Source organism: Dromiciops gliroides, chromosome 1 (assembly GCF_019393635.1).
Source record: "Dromiciops gliroides isolate mDroGli1 chromosome 1, mDroGli1.pri, whole genome shotgun sequence".
Classification (NCBI taxonomy): domain Eukaryota; kingdom Metazoa; phylum Chordata; class Mammalia; order Microbiotheria; family Microbiotheriidae; genus Dromiciops; species Dromiciops gliroides.
This window is the reverse complement of record NC_057861.1, coordinates 667,644,164-667,667,432: the sequence shown is the minus strand read 5'-3', so window position 1 is coordinate 667,667,432 and position 23,269 is coordinate 667,644,164. Positions and strand designations below refer to the sequence as shown.

At 37.7% G+C, this 23,269-nt stretch overlaps 1 protein-coding gene across 1 annotated transcript in view; it reads right to left on the bottom strand.

The window, feature by feature from the left end:
- The window catches only part of LOC122734552 (KAT8 regulatory NSL complex subunit 1-like), a 129,082-nt gene that overhangs the window by 22,618 nt on the left and 83,195 nt on the right, over positions 1-23,269 (bottom strand). The window contains 2 exon segments of the mRNA XM_043975445.1: positions 329-494; positions 2,860-3,052. Of these exon segments, the coding sequence (XP_043831380.1) occupies positions 329-494; positions 2,860-3,052 (359 nt within the window).

Here is a 23,269-nt window from a genome sequence, read left to right as displayed (position 1 = left end):
ATATTACTGGAGGATCTTATACTATAATTAATTTTCTTTATTAGGAGGGTAGCAGTTCTATCAGTCTGCGTTTTTAACATTTCTAATGTTTTCACCTCACTTTAAATTTTTAACCCATTTCTAAAATGATTTTTTCCCCTTTTCCTCTTTTTATGTTCTTTTTATTTTGTGCATTTGTCTTTATGTGGTACAGGAAAGCTGAGCTTAGACATCACCTGGTTGAAGTCATCATCTTGGTAGAACTCTCTCAGACCTTTGAACAAACAGGAAAGGGACACAAGGAAAAAAACAAACACCAAAGTTTCTAAGTTAGAAGCAACCTACTCACCATGAGGAAGTGAAAGAATAGGATGGAAGCCAGAATCCAACACTGCAATTCGTTCCTTTAATGTCATGGTATCAACATCTATAGGCTTGATGGATGTCTTACATTCACATAGGATACAAGTATGAGGCCATTCACAGCTACACTTCATGGTAAGGGGTTTCTGTGGCTGAAAAGAAAAGAAACAATAAGCCAGGGATAAAGTTAACCATGGTTCAGCATTCTGACTTAGAAATTTTGAAGAGAACATTATTGTGGGACTTTTGGGGGTTAGGTTGGAGGAACAGATTTATACATTCTCCAATAATGTTCTGTGCTATGCACAAGCTACTTATATGTTGAAATAAAGAAGAGACATGTTGCTAAGTTTCTGCTTAGACTGAAGGAAACTAACGAAAGGTACATAGCAACGTTTATAATTATAAGGGGCTCCTGGAAAAGGCCTTTTCCCCCTAAATAAGGCAGGAAAGAGATGTAAATTATTAATCATCACTCCTAATCAATATATTTTTCTCTAGTTTTAAGAATAGTCCCTTCATGATCAAAAGCATGAGATATTACTAAGGATTGTAGAAATGAGTTGATAAGCTAATAAGTTTTCAAATAAGATATTAGTATAAAGAGTCTTCTATGTCTGAAGCACTGTGCTAAGTGCTGTGTGGCTACATCAAATCTCTCCCTGTCTTATTGTAATACGGTCACCATAATGAGGCAATTGGGGTTAAGTGACTTGCCCAGGGTCACACAGCTAGTAAGTGTTAAGTGTTTGAGGCCGGATTTGAACTCAAGTACTCCTGACTCCAGGGCCAGTGCTCTATCTACTGCGCCACTAGCTGCTCCCTCATAATGACATTTTAAATACTACTTAAAAATTTTTTACCCTCCAAAGTCTAAAATATTCCCCTACTACTTTTAAAGCAATTTAGAAATTCTTGCTCTTTATCTCAAAAAGATTTTGTCCAAGATGTATTCACAATCAGAGATTCCTGGCTCCCTTCAAGTTATAGTACATATACAAATGAGACTGATCTATTAGAGGCAGTTAGGTGGCACAGTGGCAGAGTGGAGGGTCTAGAGACAGGAAGTCCTGAGTTCAAATTCAGCACCAGACACTAGCTGTGTGACCCTGGGTGAGTCGCTTTACCTCTGTTTGCATCTGTTTCCCCAACTGTATAAAATGGTGCTTATATTAGAAGCTACCTCACGGGGTTGTTGTAGGATCAAATGAGATAATATCTGTACAATGCCTGGCATATAGTAGGCCTCTGGCAAAGTGCTTATATCCTTCCTTCCTTTACCCTATATTAGATATTACTTTCTTTTAGAAGTTGGATTGTTTCCATTTTTCTTTGGATGGTAAATATCTGATGGAGATTTCCTTGCCTAAGCTTTTAAAATGAAGAAAAATTTAATTTTATGATCACCAAATCACAGGAATTCTGAAATAATAAAGCATTCTCTTTTTTTAAAAATGGTTATAAACAAGTCCAAATCCTTGTGTTAACATTACTAAGGGTTCACTTAAAAAAATTCTATCATATTCATATTAATACACTGATCTCTATACAAGGAGTTATTTTTCTTGAATATGGTATATATTCAAATATCTGAATGGATGACCTCAATGACACTGTATTTTATGAAAAAGAACAAAGAAAGAAAATTAATTTAAATCAAGATGAATAGAAAGAATCATCTAAATATATTTGTCATTTGCTAATATTTCTGCTGTTAAACGAGGGTATTTGCTTTGGGGTAAGGTTCTGAAAACTGCTTATGAAAGACTTGATTGATTCCTAACACTTTGCTAAAGACTGATGGACAAGAACATAAATAGGACACAGATAACTATGGTATAAATATCTATGCAGCGAACCTTACACATTTTAACTAGGCCCTTCCTTCCGATATTCTAACCAGAGGACGTAGGAGTATTAGGTTGTATGAATAAAATTAGGAGGGTAAGGAAAGAGAGAAAGAATTGGCAGGGTAAGAAATAGCTACACATGTGAAATTGTGTGTAAGGATTTTCTTCTTTTTAAGGGGAAATATGCAAATGAGGAAGCAGATGCTTGATATAGACACTTATAGTCAAGGAACAGAAATAGCAAAAGAAAGAAACCTAAAGAATAAAACACCTGAAATTCAGTTTTGAACTTTTAAAAACTTTTCACTGTTCCCCATTTCTGGAATTATCCTTCTCCTTCATCTCTGTCTTTGGATCTTCCTGGCTTTTTTCAAGTCCCACCTTCTGCCAGAAGTCTTTGCTGATTCCCCCTTTAACACTAGCACCTTTTTGTTTACATATCCTATTTGTACACAATTGTTCACATGCTATCTCTCCCATTATAATACTAAGAGCTCTTTGAGCGTAGGGACTGTTTGCTGCCTTTCTTTGTATCGTCGGCACACACCTAGCACAGAGCCTGGCACATAACAGGTTGCTCCTTTCTGGTAAATGTTACCCCAAATCCATGTATTCATCATCAAATGCTTCAGCCAGAGAGCTAATGCCACATAAGACTTGAATCTACCTTTCTACTGAGGTATGAGACTGTGCTGGTCCGGAGCAGCTTGCGCTTCCTATATCTGCACAAAGGGCGGATTCGGGCGGCAATACAACTGCTGTCATATGGTGAGAGGGAGGTGGCTGGAGAATCCAATCGCTTCCGTTTACTGAGTGTCTCTTCAGTATGAGAGTTGCTATCCAAGGAATTTGATCGTGAACTGAAAATCAAGGAGGAACAAGTCAAATATTATTCCTCAATTCTTCTGAAAATGTGGATGCTGAGTAATGGGAAACTTAGAATCAGGCTTCAAGAAACTGACTCTGGCTCTTGAGTTTTTCTATGTTCACAGTACTCTTCCTTGTATCAATTTCTCTCTCATTTTGAAGTTTTTCAAGGAAAGGTATTTGGGAGAAATGTCAAAATTATACACTAACGACATGGCAGATATTTGTTAGAGACAAACCACAGCTGAACTTAACAAATTAAGTGCAAATTTACACTAATCAGAAAAGGAGAAGTGAGAAGATGCCTAATTCCCCCAGTCTAGGAGATGACTTTGAAATAAGTGTTATAAAAATTAACTTATTTTGAAAGCCTCTTTTTTTGGTTGCAACAAATACTTTTTCAAACACACACTCAACACACTGTGAGATTTAAAATTGGATACAAGAGCATTAAACTCCCCTTTAACCTTTCCCTTATTTATCTCCCAGACCAGTAAGTGGAAGAAGCCTCTGATCTTTAGTTAGAGCTTTTATTGTTTGGGAATTACAAGGTGATTTTGATTAAAGAGATAGGAAAGTAGAAATACAAACAAATAGTCTAGTTCTAAGCTTAGTCTGTATTCCGGTATAGAACTCACCAAAAACCCAAGGCTACCTCTGAGGCTGAAAACCGTGTCAAGCACGTGCTGTTACAGAGAACAGGGCCAAGTCAAACCTCAGTCAGCGTTTGTGCAGAGCAGCCAGTGGACGAGGAGAGCAGAAAAAGACATCACTTTCCGTTCTCTCCTTGCCTTTTAAGCTCGCACCCCGGAAGTGGAGTGCTTAGCAGACGCATTGGCGGTTCGTCATGGTCTCCTCCCCAAAAGGGTGGTCCTTCAAAAACCGGCGTCCTAACCGACTTGTTAAAAAACTTTCACTTTTTACCACAACACACATGCACATACACACCTACCCAAATTGTTTGAGAATGTTCTCAGTTCCAGCATTCATTAAAGAACTTGAAGAATTAGAAGTTCTTTTAGGGAATGTTATAGAATTGAAGAGGATGTTCCCAATATTATATAAAAAGGTAAAATGATAAGAAATAATTTGTTTACTGTAACACATCATAGACTAAACTAGTTTATAATTATTTGATGAAAATTTGACTACTTGGTACACAAACAGGAGTAGTAGGAAACAATGCTTCCTGTTAATAGACATTTCTTGACATTTATTTTCTAAGCTAGATAAGGTCAATGTCTATTTTCATTATGTGCAAGAGGGAGGTAAGAATCTTAAGAAACCTCAGGTAATTTCTAGTGTCACAGATCTTGGGAAGCCTCCCATTAATTATCTAGTGAAACTTTCCCTTCACAGGTAATTAGGTCTTTCTACAGAATATATGAACCATACCCCTAGGTTCTTATTCACCAAAGATTCTTAAACTGTGTTGTGACTCCATATGGCACTGAGTAACTGAATGTGGGGGGTAATTTTTAAAATGGCAGTAAATATTTGATTTGTATACTTATTTAATAAACCATATACCTGGGCTCACATAAAAATTTCTCCAGTGAAAAAAGGTTGCGTAGAAAGTTTAAGAAGCCCTGTTACACATAGACTATTCCTATCCCTTGAGTGTGGTAGGAGAAAAAAGGGAGGTGTGAGGTGGGAAAAAAAGCCAATCTGTTACCCTCAGTGGTGGCTCAAAGTCTCTGGGACCATTCACCGAAAAAAGACACTTCAGTCTAAAAAGAAACCTGTAAGATTCAGCAAAAACTTGAACAATCTCTAGTACAGAGATTGTTGAACGTATTACTTTCAACTATTTAATGTGTATTTTTATCATCCTTGCTTAGAACTTTGATTTACCTCAATTAAACTATGCTAATTCATGGCTATAGAATACAAAGTAGCAAAAGCCCCAGTTCCTGCTCTGAAGGACCCTAAAATTTTTGGCAGGAAGAGACAACCCCCCACTCCTTACACAAGTGCATATGTGCGTCTGTGTGCGTGCACACGCGCACACACACACACAAGATAGCAATGAGACCATTGATTAAGTATTATGCCAATTGTTTTTAAAATTTTTATTTCATGGGGAGGAAGACAGGACACATTTAAATGATAGATATACAGACTGCCCGGGATGAAGAAGGGTTTAGTTTGAGTAGAGAAAGAATGGGAGATCTAGGTAGATAGAAAACACGAGGTGAGATGGTGAGGAGCCCTGAAATTTAAACTAGGGTTTCCAAATATTTTCTTCCTTACTTTTAGAACTAGTCCCATCGTTCAAGTTCCTTAAAGTATACAGTTTGAAAACTGCTATCCTGAGGAATTTTCTAAAAAGACACAGCTTTATTAGAAGAGTAGCCTAAATCCATTTATTTTAGCACTGTTTTAAGTATACTGTAGCCTTGTGGTCAAACCTCCTAGAAGGCAAAACTACTTATACACTAAAGGACGTTCAAAGAAGTTAAAATGCTTTCTGTAGAATTAAGAAATAACTGGAACCAAGACACAGATTCTGAGAAAATGGCAGAGCAGGTTGGAAAGCTTTCAACTCTCCAAATTTCTTCCACAAAAAAATATAGAACATTGCCTCAGAGCAGCAGAAATAAACACAGGGTAAAGCAAATGTCCTCCTAAGATGATCTGAAAAGACTCTCAGGAAAGACATGGATACCCAGGGGCTGAGGTTTGGCATGAGTGAACTGTAAAGCCCTCCAGGCTGACTCTACAGCCTCAGCCTTAGAATCTTACATTTCACGGACAGTGTGGGGATCTGACAATTGAGTTGAAGACTGGAAGACCTTCCATTGTTGAGCACAGTTATGCTGACCAGACATGTCCCGGGCTGTGAATACGAGATAACTAGCACACACCTGCTGAATCCAGTAGCTAGGGGCAGGAACCCTGTGGGCGGTGGGCACCTGCAGGAGAGCAGTCTCTTGTTTCAGTTCCAGGGCAGAGAGGACAGTTATAGTTTGCAGATATCAGAGGGACCATAGGAAACAACAATGTCTCTTACTTTTCCTTTTACTCACACTTCAATCTTTTGCAGTCTGGCTTCCACATCTTCACTCACTTGAAACTACTCTTTCCAAAATTACCAATGATCTTTTGAGTTGCCATCTCTATGTAGTTGCTGCATTTCACACAGTTGAATGCAATTTTCTCCTGGATACTTTCTCCTCTCTGGGTTTTCATGACAATGCTCTTTCCTAGTTTTCTTCCTACTAGTCTGGTGGTTCCTTATCAGTCTCCTTTGCTCATTAATCATGTGTGTCATACCCACAACTGTGGGTATCCATCCCCCAAGGGTCTATCCTTGGTACCTACTCTCAGCTCTATACACTTTCTCTCTTGGTAACAGCATTATCTGCCATGGGGGGTTCAATTATCATCTCTATGCCAATGACTCCCAAATTTATATAATGTATATAATATAGAGCCTTAGGTCTCTGCCATGAGCTTCAACACCCTATCACCAATTTGCCACTGGACATTTCAAAACAGATGCTCTGGAAAAATCTCAGACAACATATCCTATACAGAATGACCTTTCACCTAAAACCTACTCCTACTCCAAACTTTCCTATTTCTGTCAAATGTACCACCATAATTCCACTCTCCCAGGTTCACATGCTTGGCATTATCCTCAACTTTTCACTCTCATTCACTTCACCTATCCAATCAATTACCAGAGCTTGTTTTAAATCTTGATATTTTCTATATCTGATCCCTTCTCTCTCCACACAGCTGCCTTAGGAAAATTAGGGGTTAAGTGACTTGCCCAAGGTCACACTGCTAGTGTCAAGTGTCTGAGGCTGGACCAGAACTCAGGTCCTCCTGACTCCAGGGCCAGAGCTCTATCTACTGTACCACCTAGCTGCCCCCTACAATGGCTTTCTAATTGGCTACCATGTTTCAAGCCTCTTCCCACTTCAATATATCTTCCACACAGCTGTCAAAAACAATGTCTTTGACCATGTGATTCTCCTACTCAAGATGTTTCTTATTGTCTCTAGAATTAAATATTTTAAAAATCTGTTCATCTTTTAAAGCCCTTTATAAATTAGCCCCAAATTATCTTCCTAGCCTCATGGCAAATTACTCCCTTCTAGCACTGTGATCCAACCCAAATGAATTTTTTTATTCCTTACATACAATACTCCATCTTGTGTCTCTATGCCTTTGTACTAGCCAACCCCAATGCCTGGATTGCCATCCTTCCTCATTCTCTATTTTATATAATTATTCTCTTCCTTCAAGACACACCTCAAGGATCACCTTCTACATCGTGTTCTTTTTGTGTGTCCTGTACTCTCTTGGTAGTACAATGAAGCCCATGAACTCCTCTCAAAATAGTTTTTGATGCATAAAATAAATAGAAAGAAATACTTAATTTCTTAAATTTGGCTCAATAATCTAGGATCTCGAAGTTTTTCTGGATCCTGACTATCTTCTGCTGTGTTATCTAGCTATCTTGCTGAGATTTGTGTCATGTTTATGCCATATGTGTTTTTATATTATGGATATTGTCAATTTGTAAATGGTAACAAACAGATCCTTGAGGAATTACACTATAGGTTTCATTCTGAAGATGACACTGGGCCATTCAAAACCCTGTGGGCCTTGCCATTCAGTTTCTACTTGTACTATAATACTCTCCCCTACCCCTTTTAAAGTGAGATTGTAAGGAAAGGCTCAAATGTCTGGCAAAATCTAGGCAAACTATATTTACAGAATGTGAGAAATCATGCTTAGAAGGAGCTATGCTATAATCCTCCTTGAAATCATGAGTGCTCATCTTCATCCTGGTCATTTTAAGCCCAGCAGTTAAGCAGGTATACTCCCCTCCCACCCCTCCTACTACTTTCTTATTTTTCTTTCTAAACTGTAATCAAATCATTACTACCACTGACTCTGGAAAGGCTGTGTCAAAGGATTGCCTTAAAATCCCACTCAGCACTTTTTTGACTTCCCAAACCATAACTGCCTGTTCTGGCTCCTATATTTGTTTTCTTTCCTATTACTACATAAGGTTCTTGAGGTTAGGAAAGGTGTAACACAGTGCCTGGCACAAAGTGTTTAACATATGCTTCTTATCCATACTAGTCTAGAAATTGTGACAAAAAAGGAAATGAGGTTATTTTGGAATGAACTGTTCTTGAAATCATGCTGACCATCTGCAGTTGCTGCTTCTTTTTCTTGATGTTTATCTCTTAATGATAAACTGATTTCTCAATTCTGATCAGAAACTGAGGAAGCTAGGTGTATAGTACATGCTGGACTTGAAGTCAGGTAAATTTGAATTATAATCTTGCCTCAAACACTTACTAGCCATGTGACCCTGGGCAAGTCACTGAACCCTTTAAATTTCTTTCCTCATCTGTAAAATGGGGATAATAGTATCATTTACTTTATAAGGCACTTATGAGGATCAAATTATATTATATATATATATATATGCGCAAAATGTTTTGAAAATTTTTAAGTGCTATATAACTGTTAGCTATTGTTTTCTAGAATTGTGACAACAAAGGCCTTATGGCATACATATTTTGCATTTATCACATTTTTTAGGAACTGGGAATATAATCCTCTAGTACCTTTTTTGTGGGTTACACCCTCAGTAATCATATCTGCCAATACTTTCAGTATTCTAAAGCACAGTCCATCTGACACTGGGCTTAAATTATTCAATGGCAGCTAGTTGCTTTCTTACTATCTTCTGATTCATGCTGCTGTTTAGTTGTTTTCAGTCTTGTCTGACTCTTCCTGACCCCATTTGGGATTTTCTTGGTAAAGATAATGCAGTGGTTTGCCATTTCCTCCTTCATCTCACCTGACAGATCAAGAAACTTAGGCCAAAAGGGTTAAGTGATTCAGGGTCATACAGCTAGTAAGTGTGAAACTGGAGTTGAAGTCATGAAGAGGAGTGTTCCTTGACTCCAGGCCCAGAACTCCATCCACTGCTTCACCTAGCCACCCCTATTCATATGTGACAATAAGTACCTGTTCTTTTCAGTCCAAAGATCATCTCCTTGGCAGAGAACATAGAAGAAAGAATTCAAAAGTTTCAACATCTCTCTATTACTGACTACCACTGTCTCCCTCCCATCTTTCAAAAAAGTTTTTACCCTTTCTTTGAAGCTACACACACACACACACACACACACACTCACTTTCTCTCTCTCTCTCTCCCCCCCCTCCTTTTTTTGTTGTCTTTTGACATTCTGTGAGTTTACAAGTTTCAATCTTCACAAGGTTCAAAAATGAAGGTAGCAGCAAAAGAAGAAGTATAATCATAAGTATTGCTGAAAAACTTTTTATAAAAGCATTTAAAATTCTATGGAAGTGGCTAATTGCTTCTCAGAGCATTTTTTTATTTTTATATATCACAGAGTGCTTGCAACTCAAAAGAAAGCTCAAATTAGAAACAAATGGAGCCGTGCTACCATTTCTTTCACCTCATTACAATTCTACAGAAGAACCAAAGGAACCAACTCCCTCTAAATTAACAGGAAGCCCCTGTTCTATTAAGTTCATTTTCTCACTATGGTTCACTGGAAATGTCCTCTTGTGAAATTTAGGAAATGTGAATTTGTAATGAAACCTATTAACAGGCTTACTAAACACAGGAAGTATAACATGTGGGTAATACCATGATAGGCAGTCAAATAGAACAGAAGTATAGAGGTACCAAAGTGTAATGGGGGGAAAAAAGGAACAAGGCATAACCTGAGCCTTAGCTTTCACATCTGAAAAATGGGACTAATGACAATAACCCTGTCCAGTCCACAATGTTGTTCATGAGGATCAAAGGAAATTGGAACTGGCTAAGACAACTAATTTAAGCAAGATTGATCTAGGAAAGTATCATAGGGATTACTGATCCAGAGTTGCAGTTCTCGAAATGTGGTCCACAGATTTCCTGGGAGTCTCTGAGATCCTTTCAGGGGGTGATTACAAAATTATTTTCATGATAATGATGTTAGCTACCTATTAATATGCTCCTAGTTTTTCCAACTACATATTTTTGGGAAGCCATATTTTCTTCATAAACTTTAACCAAAACAACATGGCAACAGATTCAATGCAGAAGCAGAGAATCTAGTTGTCTTGTATTAAGCCAAACATTTAAAGAGCTTTTTGAAAATGTGAATCAGTGTTATTCTTCTCAAGAACTTAAAAAAAATAGTTTATTTTTCAGCTGATTCAGAGGCTCTGGGGGTCTCCTTCTCTGGTGAGGCCTTCCTGGGACTGGATCTGTGTCAGGGTGACTGTGGGGTTGGGCTCAACTCCTGTATCAGCACAGCAGCTCCCTCCTTCTGACCTTCCAAGCCATTCTTGGTTAGGAGATGATTTCAGCACATTCTTCTGTGAGTTTTGCTGCTCCAGGCATTTTCCTATGGCGTTATTTGGACGTTTTTTGGAGTGATCGTGTCATGAGTTTGAGAGCTCACTGCCTTTAAAATAGTTATTTTTCATAAAAGATATTATCCATGTTTATAGGCAAAGGATTTATTATTAATTTAAGTAAAGAGATGAAATATATATGAAAAAAAATCCAATTTAATTTCTAATACTGCAAATTTTTATACATCCCACATAAACAAAAGCTCTTTGGGCTCCTTGATAATTTTTTCCCCCTGAGCAATGAGGGTTAAGTGACTTGCCCAGGGTCACACAGCTAGTAAGTGTCTTAGGCAGGATTTGAACTCAAGTCCTCCTGAATCCAGGGCCTGTGCTTTATCCACTGTGCCACCTAGCTGCTCCTCCTTGATAATTTTTAAGAGCATAAAGGGTTCCTGAGACCAAAAAGTTTAAGAACTGCTAATCTAGAGTTTAAAGGGACCTTTGAAATTATCTGCCCTCCCATGAACCTCCTCATTTTATGGATGAAGAAAATGAACTTGAGGAAGGTTAAGTGACTTATCCCCAAAATGACTGCCCCACAGCTACAGAGATGTGATACGAACCTAGCTCTTCTAACTCCAGAACCTGTTTTAATTTTTAACATGTCACCTCCATACTCCATAGCATATGGACTATAAGAAATGCACAGGGCTCTATAGATAAGGCATCTGAGAGCCTCATCCCACCAAGAAGAAAGCACTGCCTGTGGAAAGGGCAAAAACCCTTGTAGGGATCCAGAAAGGCAGTGAAACCTGGGTTGGCCTATGACTTTCAAACTCTGACTCGCTTCCAATTACAGGATTAAGCTTATTTCCGAGGTTAACTTGGGGAGTTGGTGGCAGAAGGGATGTGTCAATTTGACTCCCCTGAGACGTAAAGTCGTAATAATATTACTATAGTGGCATCTAAAAGTTGAGTGATTAAAGAAGTCACAATTTTTAAAATCAGAGTATACTTTAATCCCCAGTAGGATGTGCTCAGAAAGTGCTTGTTGAATGAATTCAATTCAACACAATAAACATTTAATAAATGCCCACTACAAAGGAACTGTGCTAAATGTCAAAGAACAGCGGCCTTATGAGATTTTACATGTCAGATGTTTCTAGTGGCATAGAGGATAAGGGACCATGAAAACATTCAAGCCTAATGGTCATGCTGGCCTGCACTGTTGAGCAATCTGGTGAACATTGTGTGTTCCGAGGTTAAGTCCAGTGGCTAAATCATTGAACCAGCATGATTCTTTAGTGTGATACACAGTAGACAGTGATGGACTTGAACCTAGAAGGCTTAGTTTCACCCCTGTCTCTCTTATTTATCTTGAATCAGTTTCCTCATCAAATAAAAGCACAATCACAATGGATCCCTGTAGCCTTCCCTCTGATCCATTATGCCTGTTACCCTGGGTAAGTCACTTAACCTCTTGGTCTTCAAGGTAGCTTTCCAAGACTCTTAAGGGGCAGTTGCCAGTCTACAACGGGAACTTGCATTTTCTCACCAGGAAGCTCCCTAACAAACTCCTCATAAGACTGTTGTGAAGGCCAAATAAGACAAAGTATGCAAAACATTTTACGAATCCTTGAGCACTATTAAAAATGAGTTATCATCACACCACTGATAGGAAAACTTATTTCTAAAGGTCTTCCATCCAACTCTTGGCACCCCCTGCAGTCTCTTACAATGCCATAGTAGCTAACCACACCTGGGCATCCTTATACCTTGCATACTTTTCCAGCTATTTCAGTTGCTTGTCACCATGAGACAACTCTAACTCCAGGCTAAAGCCCTACAGAACTAATTTCTCACTGATTCCCCTATTCCCAAGCCCATCATTCACTCCCTAACCCAGTGGTTTTGAATCCCTGGCTGTCACTGTTCAAACCTCAACCCAAACCCACCAGTGTCCCACACTAAAAGCCACACACCCTTTCCACCATGGTCTCAGGAATGTCTGTTCTACAGGTAACAAACTACTCTTTCTATATACTCTACCCCTCCCCTCAGTGTAACTCACTGGTAGTGGAGAGTTGGCTATTCCTTGCTTCCCATTCCAGTTCTTCCTCCAGGCACCATCACTCAGTAAACTCTCCTCTTTGAGATTCATTTCATACAGATTTATCACTCAATCAAGATTCTGGTGCTTGTTCTTTACCAAGCTTCAGGACATTCACCCTCCTTCCTTAAATGAGTTCTGTGCCTGGCTCACAGTCCTTTTCTACTCCACAATTCCTGCTTTCATACTAGGGAGCTTCAACACACAAATTAAGATTCCCTAAAACTCCTAAACTCCCAATTCCTCAACTTACTCATTTCTCATGATCGACTCCTCCAGTGAACCTCAGTTAGATAGTCCTAATGTTGATCTTTCCATGATCCACAAACAAAAATGCTTTATGAACTCTGAAATCCTCTTATCTGATCACAATTTGTTGTTGCTCCACCTTTCCCTGTGCCCCAAGATCCCAAACTGTTCTTCATCCTCACTTTCACTCCTTTCACCCTCTCAGTTCTTTCCCAGGCCAACAACACTGCACTGGCCATGCTCTCCTCCTCTCTTCTCCATCCTGACCTCCTGGTGAATGAGCTGAACTCTGCTGTGTCCTTTAGTGGAGGGTTTTTAAACCTTTTCCACTTATGATCCTTTTTGCCTGAGAAAGTTTTACTCAACCTTGGGTATATAGGTATATATAACCTTTTACTGTTGCCAAATTTTTTGAGACCCCCACATTCAGTTATGTGACCCCATAGGGGGTCACAACCCAGTTTACGAAGTTTCTGCTCTAGTGGACCTTATTCTCTTATCCTGTTGCTGATCTTGCCCCGTGAAGCCTCAGCCTTGCAGTATTCTGTTCCTCTGCTCCTACTCACATACTGCTGAATGAAATAGAGTATGGGGGGTGGGAGGAATACAAAATCATGTTTGTTGGATTTACTACAATTTTGTTACATAATCTCAACTGGGACCTCACTGAGGCAAGGTAATTTTCCATAGCTTACTACAATGGCTTTTCCAAAACTTTTCTTCCCTACTCAAATCTCATTGAAAAAATTAAAACCTTTTGCCATCAGTCCTCTCTTCTCCCATCCTGGGCCAGATGGTAGACCTGTTTATCATTTTGTGCAAGATCTTAGAGTGATTAATAATTATGTTATCCCTAGGCACACTATAGTCGCTAGCCCCTCTATGATAGTGTCATCAATTCCTTGTGAGGCTACATGTTTCACAGTGGTAGACCTCTGCTTTGCCTTTTTCACCATACCAGTACATGAGGACTTTCAATATTTATTTGCTTTTACCTGGAAAAATACACAGTGGACGTGGACTAGACTCCCACAGGGATTTGTAGACAGTCCCACATTATTTTCCCAAATTTTACAGCAGGATCTGGCCTCCATTACCTTTAAAGGCTCCATGCTAGTACAATATGTTGATGACTTACTTTTGGCCTCCCCTAATGCTGAAATTTGTCAGGAAGATAGCCGTCACTTACTACTACAGCAGCACAAGAGAGGCCACAAGGTGTCCAGGTCAAAAGTACAATGGTGTTTGCCCCAGGTAGAATACTTAGGATTTATTCTGGCTGCTGGAACTCGCTCTGTCTCTTCTAAGCGAGTCCAGGCCATTCAACAACTCTCTGCCCCCCACTACTAAGAGGGAGTTAAGAGCCATTCTGGGAGCAGCTGGGTACTGCAGACAATGGATACCCTTTTTTGGTGAAATTACTAAACCTCTCATAGCTCTAACAAAAAATTCTGTCCCAGACCCTTTACAGTTTGATCCCCAGCATCTCTCAGCCATAACAGAATTAAAACGGGCCTTGTTATCAGCACTTGCACTAGGACTCCCAAATTATAGTAAGATGCTTCTTATATGATTAACCATAGACAAGAGTTTGAGTCTTTTAGAATAAATGACTCCCCTTTTGAAGAATATGTTGACGAATTAAAGAAATTTGGAAAGTGGGGAGGGAATGATAAGATTGTAGCATTTGCTAGACAGCATCAGCTGAATGTGGTAGTTCATCAGTTGAATCGGCCCCTATTGAAAAATCAGTGGCACAGACAAAGCTGATGCTAGAGAACCCCACATTTTCTACCATAGGAAACATTATGACAGCATTAGAAAAATTAATGACAATTCGGAAACCCCTGCCACTTTGACATGCAGAGAATTGGGGAACCAGTTAAAACAATGTGGCATACCCCAAATTCTGACTGCTTAAATACTTTAACCTTGACAAGCTTTTCCTTCTTCAGGTAAACCATTTGTTTGTTTTTTGAACCATGAGTTTAATGAGTCTGTTTATGGTATTATGTTTAAAACCTATTGCTTGATTTATCAATGGAATGTCTAATATTATCAGTCGTTTACATTCATTTATCATTTACATGTCATTGTGACTATGTATACTGTGGGTATGGTTTGGAATTACTGTATATATTACAAGTACATCACAAGTTATGCAGCATAATATGCATTTTTACTATCATACTGTCTTTGGTGAAATTAATATGAGATTTATGAATTATGGAAACTTATCATCTCAGAGACTAACTGCTCTTACATAAGTTTGATATAGGCCCTGTAGAGAATATATGTACAGGGGTAGCTAGGTGGCGCAGTGGATAGAGCACCAGCTCTGGAGTCAGTAGTACCTGAGTTCAAATTCAACCTCATACACTTAACACTTACTAGCTGTGCAACCCTGGGCAAGTCACTTAACCTCAACTGCCTCACTAAAAAAGGAGAAAAAAAAAAAAAGAATACAGAGAATATATGTACAACAGGAGGAGAGACAGGTACATGTAAGTCTATAGTTTGCTTATGATGGCAACTATATAGAACACAATTGCTGGACACAGTCCAGTTTCTTCCTCTCTCCCCTCTAAAAGTTTTTTTTTCTTTCACTAAATCTGATGGCATGGTCAGAATCCATCCACCTGTGGCCTAGCACAATTACTGGATGTCTCGAAACCATGAGATGTGGTATGATAACCTTTCCATAACATTTTCAGGTGTCATTAACACGTTACTAAATTTGGCTTTGATCCAGACACATGGTGGTAAGAAGTGTTATAGATTGCATAACTACCTCAACCCTCTATTATATAAAGGAGGGAATGTAATGGAATGTATTAAATTTGATCATTGACAACGCTATGCTAAGGTTTAGTAACAAATCCAGCAATTCAAACAGTTAAAGAAGAATCCACCTTTCCAGACCAGAATCCAGCTTCCTCCTGATGACATCTTACCACTCCAAGAAGACAAGAGAACTGAGAAAAGATTTCCAAAGACTTAATTATTTTTTTTTACTATTTCATCAAGGAACACCTGATCCTAAAAGAAACAAAGGGGGGAGTGTGATGAAATAATGGGATTTAGCAGATACTCAAAGACCCACCTGGAGATTAATCTATACTGATTGAATCAAGTGAGAGTGATTGACTGCTGATTAAGCTTACTTCAAGTTAATTGGATTGTAATCACACCCAAGAAGGTATTGTTTTCAGAAACTAGACTGTGAACTCAACTTGAGAACACCTTCAAAACCAATGGATTTGGATGATGCCAACCAATCAGCTTGAGCAGTGTGTAAGGACCGTCTCTGTTTCAGACCTATAAAAAGCTTCCACAATCAGCTTGCTGGAGAGTTCCTGATTAAAGCAGGCTCATGGAGGAGGACTTCAGGAAGAACCCAACCAGGCTGGAACTCTAGGCTAGGTAGGACTTCTTTTTCTTAACTTTCTGAACTTCTTGTGAATACCTCTATGCTTTAATAAATGTTTAATGCCCAAAGATTGGTGCTGAAGCTTCTAATTTAAGGTGACCACAATTTAGATTTTAAACATCACACAATAGAATAAGTACCTTGAGAGAAGGGAATGCTTTTTGTCCTAGAATCGAAAATACCTACCACAGTGAAGCATATGTAGTACATGCTTAAGAAATATTTAATAAATGATTTATTATGATTTTTCCTACCTTAAGTAATATAACATGTAAAGTATATTGTAATGTGCCAATGATATTATGACATGGGATTTTATTATGGTCCTTAGTTATAACCCAGTATGTTAAAAAGATAAGAGCTGACAACGCATATCAAATACCAAATCTATGTTTATAATGTGACCTAAGAATAGTACAGAATGAAATTCACACGAAAATATCAAAGTAAATTTAGCCAGTTACAAACTCTTTTTAACTTATTTTTATAAAACCAGGGCAACTAAGAGCAAAAATTATCTGAGCCCCACTTCCTCTTACTTCATTACATTCAACCTTCTGTTGCTCCAAATGGATGATTTTATTTCCTAAAAAATGAAATGCTACTTCTGATGAACTGGGAAAGTAGAATCGTTTTGAAATCTGCAACATTTTAAAATAAATGTAGCAGGGCAGCTAGGTGGCGCAGTGGATGGAGCACCGGCCCTGGATTCAGGAGGATCTGAGTTCAAATTTGGCCTCAAGACACTTGACACTTACTACCTGTGTGACCCTGGGCCAAGTTACTTAACCCTCATTGCCGCCCCCTCCCCCAAAGTCAAGCAGAATATAAAGGCATTTTAAGATCAAAAGGTTTGAGAACCACTTTTTTTTTTTAAAGGGCAATGGGGGTTAAGTGATTTGCCCATGGTCACACAGCTAGTAAGTGTCAAGTGTCTGAGGCCAGATTTGAACTCAGGTACTCCTGAATCTAGGGCCAGTGCTCTATCCACTGCGCAACCTAGCTGCCCCCTTGAGAACCACTATTACAGATGAACTGAGGCATTGAGGTTAAATGACTTATCCCAAGGACACATAGGTAGGTAGTTACTACTAGCAGAGCTGGAGCTAAACCTAGATTTGACTTTTAGTTGTCCTGATTTTTCCTAAGAAAGGTCATTAATATGAAGCATAGAATTCAGTTTAAAAACTAGGGTTTATAGCTTTTATTTTCCTTTTTGAAAACAAGTTATGGAGAAATTACAAAATAATCTTCCTCAATACCTAGGAGACAGCATGGTAGAATAGATGAGAGTGCTAGGTGGAAGCTTAAGAAGACTGGGATTTCATCTCTGACTACTGACCCTGGGTAGTTCACTTAACTTCTAGGTGCCTCAGACAAATTTTCAGGACTTAGTCATGTTTGAAAAACCTGGAGCTGGTAACCTATCCTGACAAAATCTCAGGTGCTTCACATATTTGTATGTACTCTGCACTGGGCAGTCAGGCTTTTATTACTAGATTGGATCTAATTCTTGGATCCCTAAATCCAGAGGGATATGGAGGAATTGGGTTTGTTTTTAATTGCTATTATTAGAAAAATAAGAATATTTTTCTGATTAAGATCACAAATGTTAAGTATGAATAGCTGCTTCAATTGCAACTGGATATCTAATTCAGTATGTCCATAGGTTTATTTTGGATAATCCAAACCTTTGTTGCCATAATTTAGAGCTGGTTTCATAATAGAGATAATTTAAACAGGGTGGGAAACTATTCACCAACAGTAAAAGTTTGAATGGAAGTATCAGTAAGAGATCCACTATCTTACTCTGAATCCTTAAGACATCAGAGTGGCACAATATTAATTTAAAATATAAAAAAGAAAGATATCATTATGCAACTAATCATGGAGACACACACACACACACACACAGACACATGCGCGTGCGCATGTGTGCACGCACCAAAGATCTACTATGTCCAATGTAGCATGGCACAGTGGAAATGGACCCCAAGTCAGGAAGAGGTCCCCAGAGAGGTTAGATGATTTGCTCAGAATCACATAGTCAGAGGTGGGACTTCCTGGTTTGTAGGTAAGTTCTCTGTCATTTAAGCCATGATGTCTTTAATGTGCTTTCAATAAGGGGCATAATAAAATAGGAACCAATTAAATACTGTTAATAAGTTTGAAAGGCAATTTTCAACTATCCAGTGAAAACAATAATAAAATAATTTGCTAATAAACATTTTTGTCTAACTCCTATCTAATGGTCTACTTATGTTGAGCAATATTTAAGACAATGAAATGGCCCAGTAATGGTTTATGTACCCCTACTAATAGTTCATGGCTGAAGAATAAAGCAATATTTACTGTAATTTATTGGCATGAAGTGGGGCTGTGGGAAAGGAGGTTGAAGGTAGAGGCAATTAGTCTCATTCTAGAGTTCTAGAAGGGAGAGAAAGGGTGCCACTAAAGAGCATTCTCTTAGGGGAGGAGGTGTAAATCTGTAGGAGGAGACCAGGCTTTCACAATGGCCAAAGTCGGCACATCAGAAGGCTGCCTTCTCTGAGAAACTGTTTTGCCACAAGAGGAAGCTTTCTACTTCAATAAAATGGATGTGTGGGGCAGCTAGGTGGCACAGTAGATAGAGCACCAGCCCTGGATTCAGGAGGACCTGAGTTCAAATCCGGCCTCAGACACTTAACAATTACTAGCTGTGTGACCCTGGGCAAGTCACTTAACCCCAATTACCTCAGCAAAAAAAAAAAGGGGGGGGGGGAGAGAATGTGTGATTTCCTAAGTACAGGAAATCTGTACTAGCTGTATGAAGAAAATAGCACCAGGGAAGGCCAAGTAAAGCCTTGGGTATAGAAACTGATCCATCAAGGTAAGGGCCCAAGTAGTAAGGGCCAGGAGTAATTTCTATCACACTGCAATTTTTCTGGACACTGTCCTTATAATAATATTTAGAATCAAATATTAATGTTTTAAATTATATGTTGAAAACTTTATGATATTTCTAAAAGTGAGGACCAGAAGGCAATCACACAGAACCTAGATAAAAGAGGGAAGCTCAAATATTATGCTTCAAAAGCTTTAATTACATGAAGGATACTGAAAGAATAAAGGAAAAAATATTTATATAAACCATCAATGAGAAAAATATTTAGATTTGAAAGCACAGAAAAACAATGAAGACAACTAAGTAGAAGAGAGCTTTAAAAAAGGTATGATAAAAAGGGCACTAGAAACCTCTATTAGTAACTCTTTTCTTTTAAAACCTCATCTTTTAGAAGTACTTATATAAATGGGTTGGGGAAAGAAGGTACAAAAGAAAGGAGAGAAATAGTTAACTGACTTTCTAGATGGGAAAAGAAGGGGGAAAAGATAGCGGGGAGGAAGGAGGGAAAGAGAAAGTTACATTAAAAAAAAATAGTCCAGTGCACTCTCAGATTTGTTGAACACAACCCTTCCCCATTACAATGCCCCTATTCAAGAAGGTCTCTCCTGTAGGGTTTTCTCCCTTTTCTAACTTTAGGTCTTCTATTTCTGGGTCAATTCAATTTGACAAATATTCATTAAATGTTTACTCTATGTCCAAAGAATTTAGGATTATAAAGACAAAAATAAAACAAACTTCTCTCAAGGAGCTTGCATACTACTTTGGGGACATAATACACACACAAGAAAGCTAAGTATAAAGTATATAAAAGTATTTCAAGAGGGAGTGCTATTACCTTTTTTTAAATTATAAAAGTATTTTATTATTTTCCAGTTACATGTAGAGATAGTTTTCAATATTTGTTTTTATAAGATTTCTAGTTTCACATTTTTCTCCCTCTCTCCCTCCTCCCCAAGACAGCAAGTAATCTGATATAGGTTACATTTGTACAATCGCATTAAACATATTTCTGCATTAGTCTTGCTGTGAAAGAAAAATCAGAGCTAAAAGGAAAAACCTCAAAAAAGAAAAACAACAGGGAGTGCTCTTATCTTTAAGTAGAGGGCTTGCAAATGAGGAAAGGTCTTAAGTTGTAAGTGGATTCTGAGTTGTACATTTTGAAAGACAGTGAATCTCAGAGTCAGAGGTAAAGAGGGATTATGTTCTAGATGTGGAATCCTGTTTGCAGTAAAGATGGGATATTATGTATGAAGAATTGCTAGTAGGCCAATTTCACAGGAAAAAGTATGTGAAGGGGAAGTATTATGAAATAAGATGAGAAAGGTGAGTGGGAACAAGATTTTAGAGGTAGGGAGGAAAGGGGAGAATTAGCATTTAGGGCATATAGGCCACACTCATGATCTTTTATTTTGTACTGGAGGCAGCATGGAGCCAATGAAGACTTTTAAAGAAAAGGAATGGCATGGTGGTCACATCTATATTTTATAAATCAATTTAACATCTGCATGAAAGTCAGATTGGACAGCCAGGAAGAGAATGAAGGTAGGTAGACCGCAAAGGAAGTTAGTATACTGTTCCAGGCAAAATGAGTGATGAAGTCCTAAATTGGGATGAAGAGATATGGATAGAGAAAAGTAGAAGGCTGCGTTCTCCTGTCACTCATCCTATTGCACTATACACAGTTTCATAATTCACAAAGCCCTTTCACATTATTTGAGATAAATAATTTTGGTGAAGTAGGAAGGGCAGATGAAATCATGTTCTCACTGTATATATAAGGAAACTATGATTGATAAGGAGAGGCTCAAATGATTTGTCCAGCCATTGAGTAGTAGAGCTATATAAAACGCAGGTTTTTGGATTCTGAAACTCAGTGCTCAAGCAGATACACATAAAGAGATTAAAATGTCATGTCAGAAGTTCTAAAGCATGGTTTAACACTAAATTAGTTACTCACACTGAGTTTTTATATAGTAACTATATTAGGATGCTCCACCGAAAACACCCTACAACTAGTAAAAGTTCCTTTCTGAAAGAATAAAGCACAAAGTAGTAAAAATATTAACATAAAGTGTGACTTATGTGACTTAGACTGATATTGCAAACTACATATAGTGACAGACACCCTAATTACACAGTACATGGCAATATAAAAGTAAGAAAACCTTTCCAAGAAGGAAGCAGTACTTCAATTCTAGATAAAAAGACAATTATGAATTACCTGAGATTATACCACTATGAAAATGCTTAGCAAGCTTAATGAAAATAATCTCAAATTCCTTAGTAGCTTTGGTTGGAAACACAACATTTTCTAAGATATGATTTGTTTCTACATATACCAGCAAAATATTATCAGACCTGCATGATATAAGGCTAAATTTGGAAAAAAGCACCTCAGGTGCTTTCACAGTTGAATTGTAGGCTGGCAGTCTGGGCTGACTATGCCTATGAGTAGTTTTAAAAGTAAAAACCACCTAAGTCCATAACAATATTAACACATTTAACCTTTGCTACCACTGGATGAAAACACTTTGTTGTGCAGTTGTTTTTTAATCATATCCAACTTTTTGTGACTCCATTTGGGGTTTTCTTGTCAAAGATAAATGGAGTGGTTTGCTATTTCTTTTTCCAGCTCATTTTAAAGATGAGGAGACTGAGGTAAACAGGGTTAAGTGACTTGCCCAGTATCCCACTGCTAGTAAGTGTCTGAAGCCAGATTTGAACTCAGGAAAATAAGTCTTCCTGATTCTAGGCCCAGCATGCTACCTACTGTGCCACCTAGCTGCCCTAATGAGGGTTAAAGGCCCCTGAATACATGATACCACCTCCCTCAATTACATGAACAAGGACAGAAAAAATGTCCTGGCTCAAACAGAAGCAACTAAGAATCACCATTAAAAAAAAGTGAAATTAGTCATCCTAAAGATCATTTACTTTAAGTGATAGCTTGAAGATTTGACCTGGTTAAGATCTAGTTGCTTCTCCAAAAGAAAGCATCAGTCAAAAGATCTAGGACAAAATAAGGAGTAATTTAAAAAATTTTAATTTTACAATCAATGAGGAGACAAAGGGTGTCCTTGAAGCTTTTATAGTTTAAACTATTAAAGCAAAGACTTTGGAGACACCCTGTATAAGATCAGACTTTTTAGTAAATGACAAAGAAAATGGACAAAAGGTTTCTTAGACTTTAGACAGAATCTCTGGGATTATCCAAGGAAGAGGATCATCTAATTCTAATGAATTTACCACTTAGACGATCTCTACAGAGTGATACAGAGGATTATCTAAATCAAATTAATTTATCACTTAGGCAATCTCTATAGAGTAGCTATTGATAGTGAGCTCACAATATCACTTCACTTTAATAATATTTCTATAGCTCTTTACACATTAGCTCTCCAAATTTTTCAAAAAATAGTATGTTTTATTGTTATATAATCTTTATTTTCTCTAGGTAAAACTTAGCAATCCTTTTTTTCTATTTTAAGATATGTAATTTTCACTTCAGAATTCTTAAAAACATGTTTTATTTTTCTTTTAAAAAAAAAAGGTATTGTGGATATCTTTTCTAATTTTATTACTGTCATTGATCTCCTATCCAAAATAGATCTACCATTATAATAAAGAAAAACATCTGTTCCACATTAATCAAAACCTTTTAAAGGATCACATGTACTTCTCAAATGGCATGGCTGATTTTTATCACTTCGAATTTTAAGGTCTACAAAAGTATTCTTAAACTCAAATCACAGTAAAAAAGTCGGTTACTAATCTATTTTTAACCATGATCTTAATCTTGGTTTTTCTTCCAAAGATTGTTCATTTATTTATTATTTCAAATAAAGGTTTGCATAATAAGATTTTGGGGATAAGCATGACCAAGATCAAAATTGAGGTTGTAGAACATTGCTCTAAAATAATATTATCAAGCTTCTTCCTTTTATTATGGTAATTTTCTGTATATAATATTACTAATAAAACAGAGCACACTGTTGGCTTTAGGTGAGGAAAGCAGCTGTGACAAATGGTATAACCATTTTAAATTTAACAGGTAAAAACATTTCTAAAAAGGCACACAAATACCGCTGTTAAAAGCTGATAAAATTTATAATGTAAGTTATTTAGAAATGCTAGAAAAACAGGTGTCAGTTAAGTGTTTCATAATCTCAATATTCCTAGGATTGATTATT